General features: G+C 40.8%; 1 protein-coding gene across 1 annotated transcript; it reads right to left on the minus strand.

Annotated features, from left to right (window-relative positions):
* Window positions 1–6,953: 6,953 nt before the first annotated feature.
* Window positions 6,954–15,349, minus strand: fkbp4 (FKBP prolyl isomerase 4). Its single transcript, XM_034233528.1, has 11 exons — window positions 14,903–15,349; window positions 14,312–14,456; window positions 14,083–14,225; window positions 13,822–13,942; window positions 13,026–13,182; window positions 12,629–12,719; window positions 12,435–12,518; window positions 12,160–12,345; window positions 11,908–12,051; window positions 8,210–8,305; window positions 6,954–8,080 (listed from the first exon to the last, which is right to left on the minus strand). The coding sequence occupies exons 1-11, from the start codon at window positions 14,996–14,998 to the stop codon at window positions 7,979–7,981; spliced, it is 1,365 nt and encodes a 454-aa protein (XP_034089419.1). The 5' UTR covers window positions 14,999–15,349; the 3' UTR covers window positions 6,954–7,978.
* Window positions 15,350–15,451: the final 102 nt, after the last annotated feature.

A 15,451-nucleotide genomic window follows, 5' to 3' on the forward strand; every position in this document is an offset into this window, starting at 1 on the left:
CCTGCCGTTTTTGTGTACACAAGCATTCATCAATGGTTTGGAAAGTGGCGCTGTACCTTAATAATATAAAGGCTTGTATTTGCGTTCATTTCCTGTTCGGAAAGTGGCGCTGTACTGAGAGTGGAGGTGTCCTGAGATTAGCGCCTGCATGCAGGCTCCATAGACCTGTCAGCTCCGGACTGCGCAAAATGCGTACATGAAGCGCTACGTCATGAACGCAAGACATCTACCCTCGTGGGGGCGCGCTCATGTGATTGGCTTAGAATTGAGGAGACATCTGATTGGCTATAGATAGAAATAATTACAAGTACGAATCGGCTGACCGTCAGGGGAGTCTCAAAAAACCCACACACGAATGCACAGCGATCCATGCACAGAAAGCGGTTTGTGTTTGCAGGTTCAGAGGTTTTAAACGGAAAACAAATATGTGAGGATCAAAAATACACATGTAAAACTTTTTTCTGTATTTGGATTTTATTTACATGTATATGAAACGGAATACATTTGCGTGTGCATTGAAAAACACAAGTGTGGATCCGGAAATACAAGTGTGAATCCTTTTGCAGATCATGAAATACAAGTGTGAATCCTTCTGTGCGCATGTGTGTATTATGAGACTGTTCTAAGCCCATAGTTTTACGACAAAATGTGACTTTTTTGACATGGAAATGATTGTTTAAGATTGACAAACATCATATGTGTAGTTCGTGGCACAATTCAAACGGGATCAAAAGATATGTGTTCTCTCTCCATTGAATTCAATGTACATTTTTCGCTTCCGGGGTCCCATGGTCCGGAAGTAGATGGGCGTGACTTCGCCTCTCCATATCACGCAGTCTGTTCTTCTTCTCTGTCTTCCGGTTGTTGCCTGTTTTGAATGACAAATACACACTACCGCCGCCTGCTGGTAAGGATAGTTATTGCCACTCACGCATGCGCAGTTCGTACGTGCTCGGCGAGTAAAGTAACGAGTTACTTTATATAGATAGTAACAAAGTAGTGTAATATATTACTTTTTTTAAAGTAATATGTAATATATTAAAACAAATTAGTAACGACCCCATCTCTGGAGTTGGCGTTATCTACTCTGATTTACATGAAGAACAACAGGAGGTCACGGCTCTCTGTTGAACAGGACTTGCGAGTGGCCCTCTCCTCAGTGCCACCAAGGATAAAACAATTCTGCGCGCCCCGACAGGCACATGTATCTCACTAATTTGTAAGTCGGCAAAAATATTTACAATAGCACATGTTTCAATGCTGATTGCTGAAATGTTACATTTATAATGTGTAGTTCAGGACCATGCAGTGCAGCTTCCTTGCATTGACAGTTCTCTGTGCTGAATTTCTGCTGAGTTTCCTTTGCCTCATTTTTAATGTTGTGACCTGTCTGGTTTAAATGACTGTGTTGCTGCTTTGATGAAGCCTAATTTGATAAAGTTTCAAATTAATTTCTGAAATATTTCGTTAATAAATATTTCATGAGTAATATAGTTGTCTTTGTCACATTTTATTTGGCATTAGTAAATAATTATGCACATTTACAGATATTTTACATGATATGAGTGATAACACGTGTTATAAGGGCTATTTTGCACAATAGGTGTGCCTTGAGATTTTTACTTGTCCTTTGGTGTGCCTTGGGCACAAAAAGTTTGGGAACCACTGCTCTAACCCATGCGTACGCACTAAGCACAACAACGTGAGAGACGAGAAACTGCGACACCGTTGGCAGAAGGAAGAATGGAGAGAAATATGTGGAAATAATACCATAAATAAAATGTTACCTCTCTTTTATCATATATGAAGAATTCATTTTCAAACATTGATTAAAGCCAATCTTAAAATGATCACACATACGCCTGTTTGCGACTCCTCAGTGCACACAAAAACATAACTTGGAGAAATAAATAAATACGGATATGTTATTGAAACCACCTCGAATATGTTGTGTTAATGTTATGAAATGTTTTCTCATAAATGATGCGGTAAGCAGAAGGACAGTATTACGTCTAAACTGACGCCGTTTTGCATTTCGATAGGTTGTAGATACGAGCATGGTTTTATATAGCCTACTATCCATGGGCGTAGGAAGCATCCTGAATGTGGGGGGGACATTTTTAACGGGGGGTGTGGGGGTCCTCCCCCACATAAAAAAATAGATTTCCTGTATTCTGGTGCATTTTAACAGGTGGTTTGATACTTTTATGTGGCTATACTAGCATGAGGAAAATTATGGGTACATTTTGTAATTTCATCCAGTAGTAAAGAAAGGAAACATATTTGATTATTAATTCAGAGCCGTCTTTGAATTAATAAAAAGCAGTTTAAATGCCCATTTTTTTGTACATTTATATACAACAATAAATATTTGTGAGTGCATTGAGAGATATTGTTGTGGAGAGTCATTTATATATACATCACAAAATACATTTGTGAATCCTTCTGTGAGCATTTATTAATATTGAGACTGATCTGACTCCATACAGAAGTTAAGTTCACCTAGGAATGGTATCATTGACTTAAATGTTCAAATAAATGTTGCTCTTCTGTCTATATTGGTCATATGATGCCCCTTGACTGAAATGTTTCCTTTTCAATATCCCCACTGATTTCCTTAAAATTCTGGGATGAGAGTCCACATCACAATTGACTCTAAACTGTCATTTCCCTTTCATCAACATTGAATCATAACAAGTCATACTGAATGTAAATACAACTGACTCTAAAGAAAGTCCCAGTCTGTGACATTGGACATTTTGAAGACTCAAAGCAGAGGTGTGGACTCGAGTCACATGACTTGGACTCGAGTCAGACTCGAGTCACCAATTTGATGACTTGAGACTCGACTTGACAAAATCACAAAACACTTGCGACTCGACTTGGACTTGAACACCAATGACTCGGGACTTGACTTGGACTTGAGCCTTCTGACTTGAGGTGACTTGATACTTTAATTCAGGGGTCTCCAACACGCCGATCGCGAGCTGCCGCTAGAAGAGAAGACTCCCGTCGGGGAGAGCAGAATCTTCAGCCGCTCCTACTCTTGCTGAGAATCCTTGCAGGCAGGGGCGGGTCTTTATTTAGCTGGGCCACCATTCGGCCAATCATATGCGAGGACACACTAGGATCATACCATTATGTGAAAGAAGGGTGGGGGGCACAGCAGGTGTAGTGGTACAGGCCAGCTGCACAGAGCGACGGGGAGACGGATTTAAATGCAAGCGCATCGGAAAAAGTCAAGAAATTAGCGAAATCTGAAAAAAGAAGCAGCATCTGGCTGCTTTTCAATGATATTGGAGAAAGCAAAGCTGAGTGCAGGATTTGTCAAATTAAAATAACCTTTTTTGGTTACCTTTATTTTGGTAACCACTCAGGATTTACTGTCAGAGGTGGGAGAAGTTCAGGGGCCTCATTTATAAAGGGATATACGCTCAAAAAATGGCGTACGCCAGTTTCTACGCAATGTTTGCGATTTATAAAATACTAACTTGACGGGAAAACGTGCGGTCCTCCACGCAAACTCTAACCCATGCATACGCACTAAGCACAAAAACGGGAGAGACGAGAAACTGCGACACTGCGTTGGCAGAAGGAAGAATGGAGAGAAATATGTGGAAATAATACCATAAACAAAATGTTACCTCTCATTTATCATATGAACAATTCATTTTCAAACATTGATTAAAGCCAATCTTAAAATGATTAAACACACCTGTTTGAGACTCCTCAGTGCACACAAAAACATAACTTGGAGAAATAAATAAATACGGATATGTTATTTAAAACCACCTCGAATATGTTGTGATAATGTTATGAAATGTTTTCTCATAAATGATGCGGTTTTGCATTTCTATAGGTTGTACGAGCATGGTTTTATACGGCTACCATGTTTAATCATGTTTTATGCCGTTTGCTAAGACTTGATAAGTCGCTCATAAAACACAGGAGGTATGGAAACTAAGAACACCATATGTGGTAAATTGTACAGCTAATATAACACAACACATTAGTTGTATATCCTTTAACTGGTGGATATAGAGTTGCTGCAGTGGAGACGCTGCATGCGCACAGCTGGGACACAAACCACCAAATACGAAAACATAATTCCGATCCAGTCGTCATGACTTCACTCCGGAGGGATTCCCCGATCATTTCTTACAGTCTCTCATCAAGGGGGTGTCTCCTGTCCCCGGTACAAACACACTGCCTGAGGAAGGCTATGTGTATTTTTTTTGAACTTTTTTCTTTTTTCGGACCACTTATTTATTTATTTTGGTGACGATCCGACCTCCATGCTGCTACTAGTTAATCTTTCACCAGATAACCGTTGAAAATGTCTTTTATGATGTTCCGAGGGATTCGGCGGCTCAACATGGTCTCAGCCTCTCGTGTGCACGAGAAAGTTACCGGTGCGCCAAGTAGGAAGAGGAGCGCACAGGACTCGAGACAACCGTTTAATTGCAGACTGTTATGTTGATGTGGGGAAATGGCAGTGCATACATTATTTGAGATATATTTCAAACTCTGACTTCATTTTAAGGACATGTCGGCCAGGGGTGTAGAGCTATTTGTTTAAGCACCGGATTGGCAAAACAGGAGAGTAAACCAGTCTGCTTTGATCTATGAATTCATGTCCGGGACTCTCACGGTATCTGCTGCCCGCAGCTGTTTTATAGAAGGAAAACCTCCTTCACTTCATGAAATGGCTGCAGGCAGCATCAGGATGCAGCGGGACGTGTAACTCCGCCTCTGAGAAGTGCAGCACCAGCGGGTAAAGAGCTATGCCTTTTTACGCACCACCTTCGCTGTGTTTACCTTCATCAGAACAGCTTAAGTGAGTGACTGCAGGCTGCTTCGTGTTAACCACACACACCTCTACACACATCTCTACACACATCGAACTGCCCGATTACGGCGTTATAAATGAGGCCCCTGAAGTCTCACCGATTCCTGCAATTAAACCTGTGTGTCTGGGGGAAATCCTTCTTCTGGCATTTGGTTGTATGAGAAAGTATTCTAAATGTGTATGAATATGTAATTTACTCTGTCTGCAGTCGTTCTCACAGTGGTTCCTGAACAGGGATATTACAGGAGAAAGGGATTTTGCAAAGACAAACCGGTTGCATTGCCTTGAAAGCCTTGCAGTTGCAACACAGTCAACTCACTTCACAAATACTTCACCATGTCTGGAGGTGAGGTTCATGTCGTGTGATCTGAGAAATTCATGATGGTATTCATTGCATAGATAGGTAGACAGTCATGGTTCAAGAAGTCAGTTGCAAATAAGAGAAACAAAGTTTAGTTGTTCATTACAAATGGCTGTTTTCATCCTTTAAAATATGTAAACTAACTTCTTTAATATAGCTATACAGTACCAGTCAAAAGTTTGGACACACTTTCTCATTCAATGGCTTTTGTTTATTTTAATTTGTTTTACTTTGTAGATTAATACTGAAGACATCAAAACTATGAAAGAACACATATGGAATTATCTAGTAAACAAAAAGTGTTACAAAATTCAGTATATTTTTTCATTTGTTTCTTCAGAGAAGCCCCCTTTTGCCTTGATGACAGCTTTGCACACTCTTGGCTTATCTCAGTCAGCTTCATGAGGTTGTCACCTAGAATGGTTTTAAATTGACAGGTATGCCTTGTCAAGAGTCAATTTGTGGAATTACTTGCCTTCTTTATGTGTTTGAGACCATCAGTTGTGTTGTTCAGAGGTAGGGTTAGTGCACAGTGGAAATCCCTATTTGATTACTGTTGTAATCCATATTATGGCCAAAACGACTCAACTCAGTTAAGAGAAACGACCGTCCATCATCACTTTAAGAAATGAAGGCCAGTAGATCCGGAAAATGTCAAGAACTTTGAATGAATCTTCAAGTGCAGTCGCAAAAACCATCGAACGCTATGATGAAACTGGCTCTCATGAGGACCCCCCAGCGAAAGGAAGAGCAAGAGTTACCACATAATGGATAAATACATAAGAGTTACCAGCCTCAGAAACTGCAAATTAAAGCACCTCAGATTAGAGGCCACATAAATGATCACAGAGCTCAAGTAGCAGACAAATCTCAGCATCCACCGTTCAAAGGAGACTGCTGCAAAGAAGACACTACTGAGGATGCACAACAAGAAGAAAATAATTGTTTGGGCCAAGAAACACAAGGATTGGACATCAGAAAGTGGAAATCTCAAATCTGCACTTTGGTCTGATGAGTCCAAATTTGAGATTTTTGGTTCCAACCGCTGTGTCTTTGTGAGCGGATGGTTTCTGCACGTGTGGTTCCCATCGTGAAGCATGGAGGAGGAAGTGTGATGGTGTGGGGCGGCTTTTCTGGTGTCACTGTTGGAGATGTATTCAGAATTCAAGGCACACTTAACCAGCATGGCTACCACAGCATTCTGCAGTAGCCAGCAAAATATAAATCATATTCTGGATTTTTTTTTTCTATTCTGGAACACTTTTTTGTTTACTAGATAATTCCATATGTGTTCTTTTAGTTTTTATGTATTCAGTGTAAGTCTACAAAGTAGAAATTGTAGACAAACATTTTATAAAACAAACAATATTCAACCTAGAAAATTATCCTCAAATGAATTGATAAAGTTATAAATTGCAGCCCTGATTCAAATGGTTTTTATCTCTGTAAATTGAGTCTCTAAGCCATACTATTATTTTTTGTTCATGTGTTTTATGCTGAGGGAACACCCAGACTTCTTTAGCAGTGGTTAGACAAAACTGAGGAACAGTCCTGAGGAGGTGTACTGTTTTAGGTCTGGGAGAGGATTATTTTTCAGCCAGTTGTTGCTCCCAAATCGGGCTTCTAATTTGTTTGTTCCCCTGGTTTGGCATTCTGATCTAAATCTGAAAATAACTAACCTAAGGATTGTTTGATTGAAATGAACTGCCACGAAACAATTCAAGAATAATACACACAATCATGTTTTTTTTTTTAAGCTATTCTTTATTACATCTTTCTTTTAGGGCAGACCAAGCAGTGACCCTTCCAAAAGACAAAGATAAACTCAACACACAACCCGTGGCACGGTTTCCAATGAGCCCACTAGTTCAGTTTCTGCCCCACGCAAAGTTAAAACAGGGCTCACATCTTCTTCTGGTGTACCGTCATTAACAGTCCCAAGAGCTGTACATGCACACAATCATACATGTACTTTTTACAGTAAATTAAGACTAACACTTAACCGTTCTATTACTTAAGTGTGTCCAGGAGGAGCCAATTCATGTCCTTTCTAGCTGCTTTAAAATGCACATATTCCAGTTAAGTAAATGGTTGTATTCATCCATTTTGAGAACAATACAGAAGTCACAAGCACTACACTGGGAAGAAAACAAAAAAAACAAAAAAAGTACAAAGTAAATATTTCCCCAAAAAATGTGAATAGTCCTGTACCCTGGGGGTAACGAAGGAGCTCCATTTATCGGTTGAGAGAGAAGCTCCAAGTTATTCCAGGCTAACGTCTTATTACTCAAACTGTCCAGCACTACATACGTAATTTGGGACAAAAGTTACTATGCACAACACCATCACAACTCCATGATTGATCAGTAGGCCCATGAGGAGTGTGAGATGGAAAGCATAACACGTGAGAAGGGGTAGAGGAAAGAGGGTAGTGCAAGGTGAATGGTCTAGCCCTTAACGGGTGAAAGTCCGCACTTAGCACTTGGATGCTTTTTTTTTTTACCCAAAATGCTGTGAAAAGCTGTGAGTTGAAAAGGTTCAGGGGTGGGGTTGTGGCACTCTTATCATTTATTAAAACCAGTTCCCACAGTGCCATCAGCTGCCACAGCAAAAAGCACGGACACAAAGAAAGCCAACAGAGACACTACCAAAGTCAGCGCTCTCGTTGACACATCCGTACGCACAAACAAAACACACACACACTAAACACAAATGGCTGAAGTTACAAAAGATTGAAGAGCATGTGAACAATTAAGTCACGTTTTCATCTATGCCTTTGTTTCAATCGCAACTTCCTTTTCTCCATCTTCAACTTCCATGTCATCATTGCCGTTGTTGGTAGTCTCAGTTTTATCCTCGTCTTGTTCTATCTGTTTATGAAGAGAGAAAAATAAAATAAAAATCAGGATGGCATTTCACTTAGAGTAGGCATCTTTAACAATATTGAAGCGTGACTATCCCACCCCCTTGTGGCTGTTTTAGAGAGCACAATCCCTCACCTTTGAATCTCTCTCTGCAAATTTCTGGAACATATTGGCGTAGATGCGTTTGTCCTTTTCGTGCTGTGCCTTGATACGTGTCTGACAAAGAATCACCTGGCAATATATTAAAGAAGAGGTCAGGCAACCATATTTTTAGATATAGCACAGTTACAGCCGTAAGATACAATACAACACAGTTTATGTCTTTAGATTTGAACAGTTCAACCAAATATACCATTGTTCTAAGAGCCTTTTTAAAAATTAGCTAAAGGGATCATTACGACTACAAATGTGTTTTTTCCCCAACTACTTATACCTCATTCACACCAACGCAACTCCGGTTCAAGCTCCGTGCTAGAGCTTTTCAGGTTCAGAACCGGTTCAGCTCCGGCTCTTTTCACACCACCCAGAGTCCGACTGGTGCTGCGTCATTGCGTCATCGTTTGCGTCATGACGTTACCGTTTGCGTACCTGCTTCATAAAGCCAAACCGCGCAGAAACCCCTCACAGCGACAACAACAACAATGGCCGATTGTGTTAAACGCTACTCGTTACCTCTTCTGAAGACCAGATTCCCAGTAGGTAGCTGGTCTCTTCAGTGGATCACTGCTGCTTGTTAAGTTTCTCCATCGTTGTGTACAAACTGGATAAAACGCGGGCTTGTTGTTGTTGTTCAGGAGTTGATCCCGGCCCCGCCTCGACGTATGCAGTGCTTTTGCTCTAGCCGGACCATTTTTTGGTGTTTGAAACGAACCGGATTCCGGAGCTAAGAGGCTGCGCCGCTGCGGTGTGAACAGGAAAACCCGGTACTTTTCAAGCTCCAGCTCCGAACCGGCCCTGAAACACCGTTGGTGTGAATGAGGCATCGTGATTAAGACTGTTCAATAAACAGCAAATTAATGCAGCAACAACGGTTTATATGCCAAATAATCTCATGCCAGATAGGGTAATACTCTCATAGCAAAATCTAACAATACATATGAGAGCAACATTCACCAGTTTCATTGTAGATGCACAATAAATAAAGACAGATCTCCAAGCAGAACTAGTATCGACTCTAAAAAAGACACATATACAGTGGGGCAAAAAAGTATTTAGTCAGCCACCAATTGTGCAAGTTCTCCCACTTAAAAGATGAGAGGCCTGTAATTTTCATCCTAGGTGAACCTCAACTATGAGACAAAATGAGAAAAAAATAAAAATCCTGTATGTACATCATTTGAATGTAATAATTAAGTTGATTGTTGTTTGTGGAAGCTCCAGTGAATGAGCCCCATTAACTGAGTTTAAACATCACTTTAAATGGAAGATTTAAAGTGATGTTTAAATCTTCCATTTAGGCCCCGCCCACTCGATCGGATCGGCGATCAGTATCGGCCGATACTGATTCCGGCGATCGGCCCCGAAATTGGCGATCGGAGCATCCCTAATTGTCATGCTGAAAGACCCAGCCACGTTTCATCTTCAATGCCCTTGCTGATGGAAGGAGGTTGTCACTCAAAATCTCACGATACATGGCCCCATTCATTCTTTCCTTTACACGGATCAGTCGTCCTGGTCCCTTTGCAGAAAAACAGCCCCAAAGCATGATGTTTCCACCCCCATGTTTCACAGTAGGTATGGTGATCTTTGGATGCAACTCAGCATTCTTTCTCCTCCAAACACGTCTAGTTGAGTTTTTACCAAAAAGTCCTATTTTGGTTTCATCTGACCATATGACATTCTCCCAATCCTCTTCTGGATCATCTAAATGCTCTCTAGCAAACTTCAGACGGGCCTGGACATGTACTGGCTTAAGCAGGGGGACACGTCTGGCACTGCAGGATTTGAGTCCCTGGCGGCATAGTGTGTTACTGATGGTAGCCTTTGTTACTTTGGTCCCAGCTCTCTGCAGGTCATTGACTAGGTCCCCCTGTGTGGTTCTGGGATTTTTGCTCACCATCCTTGTGATCATTTTGACCCCACAGGGTGAGATCTTGCGTGGAGCCCCAGATCGAGGGAGATTATCAGTGGTCTTGTATGTCTTCCATTTTCTAATAATTGCTCCCACAGTTGATTTCTTCACACCAAGCTGCTTACCTATTGCAGATTCAGTCTTCCCAGCCTGGTGCAGGTCTACAATTTTGTTTCTGTGTCCTTTGACAGCTCTTTGGTCTTGGCCATAGTGGAGTTTGGAGTGTGACTGTTTGAGGTTGTGGACAGGTGTCTTTTATACTGATAACGAGCTCAAACAGGTGCCATTAATACAGTTAACGAGTGGAGGACAGAGGAGGCTCTTAAAGAAGAAGTTACAGGTCTGTGAGAGCCAGAAATCTTGTTTGTTTGTAGGTGACCAAATACTTATTTTACCGAGGAATTTATCAATTAATTCATTAAAAATCCTACAATGTGATTTTCTGGATTCTTTCCCCCCATTCTGTCTCTCATAGTTGAAGTGTACCTAGGATGAAAATGACAGGCCTCTCTCATCTTTTTAAGTGGGAGAACTTGCACAATTGGTGGCTGACTAAATACTTTTTTGCCCCACTGTACATTTATCCCTATGAACTAGGGCTGTGCATCTCCATCACTGAGGCCGATGCAATGCGCATCTCGATACGTTGCTAACGATACGATACATTAACGATAAATTTGAAACACCAGGCGATGTGATATGATTCACCCCTGATGCGATACAGTTCGATACGATTTGATTCAACATTATGCGATACGATGCAAAATAATGATACGACAGAGGATTTTTGTTTTGTTCCTTATATGCAGCAAATCATAAATTAACAAAAAGTGCTTTACATATTTGGTTCTCTCTACTAGTACTGCACATCCCATTATGCTATTTATTTTTTACCTTAAAAAACTCTCCAGAGTACAGTACAATTTTATAACACCTCACAGTTAAACAATTTAAGTATGCATTGCCTATGATTAACAATGTGCAAATAACAACTACCATAGTGCAATGCCCAAACAACTGCCAGCCTGATGTGCTTAACACTCGTTCATAGGCTAACTCACCAGTGAGCAGAAAGCAGTGGTTTCTATATGAACAATAAAAAATACAAATAACCTTTCACAAACAGGTATTTCATAACTGCTTACAATTGTAAGGAAGACATTTAAACTATTATTGGCAGTCACAGGCTGTTGTAAACTAAACACCACTCTCAGTGATTTAACTCATATGTCTTACTTTGAGGTTTTTCTTTTCAGCCGCAGACCCCATGTCGCCTCTTTATGTGCGTCGCTAAGTTCCTCGTACTACTTGTGTACTTTAAAGCGGCACGGCATCGTTTACAATTTGCGAGCGATTTTTCAGGTTGACCGTCTTTCTTGAAAAATCCGAAGTGTTTCCAAACGTTTGATTTGTATGTATTTTTCGGTGCGAGGTGTTTCTCTTTCTCCTCGACTTCCATGTGTGTTGATAACTGAGACTCGCGGCCTCCGTAGTGCGATTTTATATAAATTAATCGTTTTTTTACCGATGCAAAGACGCTACAATCGATGCATCGCGAGTCCAACCCAAACTGTAGCCGATGTGCACTCTTTCAACCGGTGCACTTGCATCTTGAACGTTTATGCCGGGGCACCTATGTGAATCTTAACATCCCTACTATGAACCCTTTTCCTCCCATTTGTAACAAATGTATCATCAGGGCGAATTTGGTAATTACGGTAATTACGACCCAGGTGGAAATCAATCAACACATAGCTTGTACCTGGCTCTTGGCAGCTTTGTTGGCAGGGTACAGTTGAAGAACCTGCTGGAAAACATCTTTTGCCTGGTCGAACTCCTTCATACCGAAAAGTGCCTCTCCCCTTCGGAACAAAGCCTTTTCATTGGATGGATTCAATTCCAGAGCCTATGGTCATTAACAGAGTACAGTGAAATGTTATTAATGTTCACGCTCACAAGTCTCCAACGTGCTATATACGGAATGAATAATGTGCAAACAGTCGATTGTAAATACCTTGTCACAGTTTTCTAGGGCTTTGTTTGGCTCCTGTAGTTTAAGGAAGCACATGGCCAAATTCAGATTTGCCGCCAGTTGCAAAGCTTTTGCCTTCTTCTCGTCCTCCTCTGACAAACCAGATTCATTTTCCAGCCATGATACAATCCTTTTGTACTGCACTGACGCCTGCTTGTATTTCCCCTCCTGCAACAAAACATAGAAAACATGAGGTCTATGTCTTTAAGATATGATATATATATGATTATAACATTTGTAAACATCCCAATGCTCACCTTAAAATACTGTGTTCCCTTCTCTTTGACAATGATGCTCTGTTCCAGCTTCTCTACTGTGTTCATCTCCCATGATTCTTTAGCCTGAAGAAACCATAACACATAAATCACTTCTGAGAGGAGAAACATGACATTTAATTTGTGAACATTATAAGCCAAGTTGTGTTTACTACTCAGCGGCAAGATCTGTTTACCTTCTCAAAGGCTGCCAGCTTTATTTTGTATTGCAGCGTTGCTCCACCAGGAATTTCATGCTTTGCATTTCCGGCACTCCCAAAGCCATATCTGCAAATCAATATTAATTTATCATTGATAATCTCAGGTGTGGTGTAAAAATACTGTAGTTTCAGTTGCAGTTTGAGTTAAAACAGCTTTGCAGTGTAATATAGTGTCTTATGTTCTATCTTTGATTGGGTTGGCAAAATGTCACTCCTGTTATCCATTTGTCTTAACACTAAGATTGCTTTATCGCCGAGTTGGATTCAACTCAAACCGTTCAGCTTCAGAGATGTATATCGACACATGAATGATCAGAGAGACCTGTATACAACACTTAATTCAAAACACATGTCTTAATATATATGATCATACTTAGGCTTAATATGGAAGATTGCCTCCTCTCCCTGCTCCATCGCTATGATCGCTTTCTCCACTCCAACTGGCAGGCCAAGACCTTCTCCATCTCCAATCTCAAACTTAATTTCTCTCTCGTCAAAAACACGTCCCTCATAGGAACCCTCCACAGTCACTGAAAGGGTTGGAAAATGCTTAGGTTAGGTTGTGCCACAAACCAGACATGAGTTAGCCACACAATTGTTAGCATGCAGTAGATTGACAGCTGTCAAAAAGCTGCAGCTGAGGATAATTGCTGCAACTAACAGTCGATAAATATGTTCTGCTTTGTTGAGGATGCCTGTAAATGTGTGACAGCAAAGTTAGCATTATTAAATAGACTCTAACCCTCTCCCCCTACAGAAAATAAAATATGGCTGTCAACGTTTGTAAAACAGCAGTTATAAGTAGATTTTTTATTCAACAAGTTACAGTAGGTGCCGAGTTTCATGGCGAGAATTTTTTTTGTCAAGCCCTGAATTAATTGTCTTCTCTAGAAACTAAAGTTATTTTCATGAATTCAAGCTGACTCTTAATAATGGATGACAATTTAAATGCTTTAAAGCCACCTTAGCATTGACCTAATACATCTAAAGGTAAGTAATTGATATGTATAAACATGCTTTTTAATTAATAATTAAAAGTATTTAAACTGTTAAGAAGTAAGTGCATTAAAAAGTCTTAAATTAGCAAAAACAAAGAAATAATAATGTAAGTAGGTACTCTAATCTCTTTTCATTGTTAGCAAAGAAATAGCAGTGTCTGGATGATTTACCGTCAACAGAAGCTCCTTCATTAGGCTTGGAATATCCCTCCCCTTTCGTGATAATGCGACGGATAATTCCTCCATCCTCTCCCTCTGTAATGTCCTCGCCTCGAAATTCAAACAGCTCCACCTAAGTGTGCATACATGGGTAAAATCATATATTTTCACACCTAAAAAGGATAATAGCATACTGCATTTCAATCATAGAACAGGGGAAACGGTTTGCAATGTAACATATAGACAAAATAACCTGATATTACTGACACTTACCTCAAAAACCAGAGTGGCATTGGGGGGTATCTTTGGGGGACACCCTGCAGACCCATAAGCATACTCTGGCTTACAGGTTAACTGGCACAACTCCCCCACTTTCATTGTGGCCACGCCGATGTCCCATGCTTTTATTACTTGACCTAAACACAAAGAAGATGGATTACCAACAGTGGCTGGGCAACAATGAAAGTTAAATGTTCACATCTAAGGTAGATATGAAACAAACCTTTGCCCAACTCAAAGGAAAACTTGTCTTCTCTGTCTCTGCTTGAGTCGAATGGGGAACCATCCAAAAGTGTGCCCACATAATGAACAGACACTTTGTCACCGGTCATAGGCAGCTCTGTGCCTGTGCCTTCTCTTTTGACCAGCTGGAGAACAGACAGCAAAAGGAGAATTTATCATATAAACGGTAGGGGATTGAAAGTTAGAAAGTCATCTCAGCTACGGACAACTAAAACCAGGTCCAAAAGCCATGTGAATGAACGTGAGTTGTAAATGTGTGCGTGTGAGGATATTAAATAACCCCGCATCACCACTAATAGTTTTAGCGGTTAGTATGTCTCCGTGGTTCTAGATCTTTCTAAAGATGCGGACATGGCTAATTATCTTTACGCATGTTGTTGACATCGTGGCTATAAGTTAGCTGGGATACCAATGGTAGGACAATGGATAAACAGTGTAGCTTGCATACGATGTTTTTATTCACGGTGCACGAGATAAGCTAGCATTAGCTCACGTTAGCCTATCCGCATGAGTAAACAACAAGCAGCCAGGATTCATAATGTAGTATCAAAACACAATCACTTAACGTTACCTTGAAAACACCCCCGTCTTTCTTTGGGGTGATGTCCTCTCCCTCCATGGGGATGGTCTGCTGTCCTTCCGTCTGCTCTTCTGCAGTCATTGTCATGAAGCAGATTTAACCCTCCTAGTCCTTTGACCCGCACCACAATTTCTACTAACACTAGCTAATAGTAGCAGCGGCTAAGCTAACTACTTCTCAAACCACGCTAAGTGCAGCAACAAACAACCTCACTCACTGAAACGCTAGCTAACTAACGTTGCTTAAATCTCTAGCCTTGTTTACTTGTGAGTGCTACTGTTAATAAAATGCACGATACAGCTTCCTGCTAGATGCACTGGTATTGTTTTGCATCCGTCACACTTGTATCCGAGCAGAATAGAAGCTTTCGTTTACGTTACTTCAGGTCCACGTTGTCTCGCAGTATGGCATCTGACAAGCGCTTAAAAAAGGGCAGAGAATTTTCCAGACATTCTAGGAGGAACCAGGGGATGAGCCCGCCTTGGTGGCGCTACTTTGATCTTAAAGGGATCTCCCGGAAGGGCGGTGCACTTACAAAGA

This window comes from Gymnodraco acuticeps, unplaced genomic scaffold, assembly GCF_902827175.1.
Source record: "Gymnodraco acuticeps unplaced genomic scaffold, fGymAcu1.1, whole genome shotgun sequence".
NCBI classification, from domain to species: Eukaryota; Metazoa; Chordata; class Actinopteri; order Perciformes; family Bathydraconidae; genus Gymnodraco; species Gymnodraco acuticeps.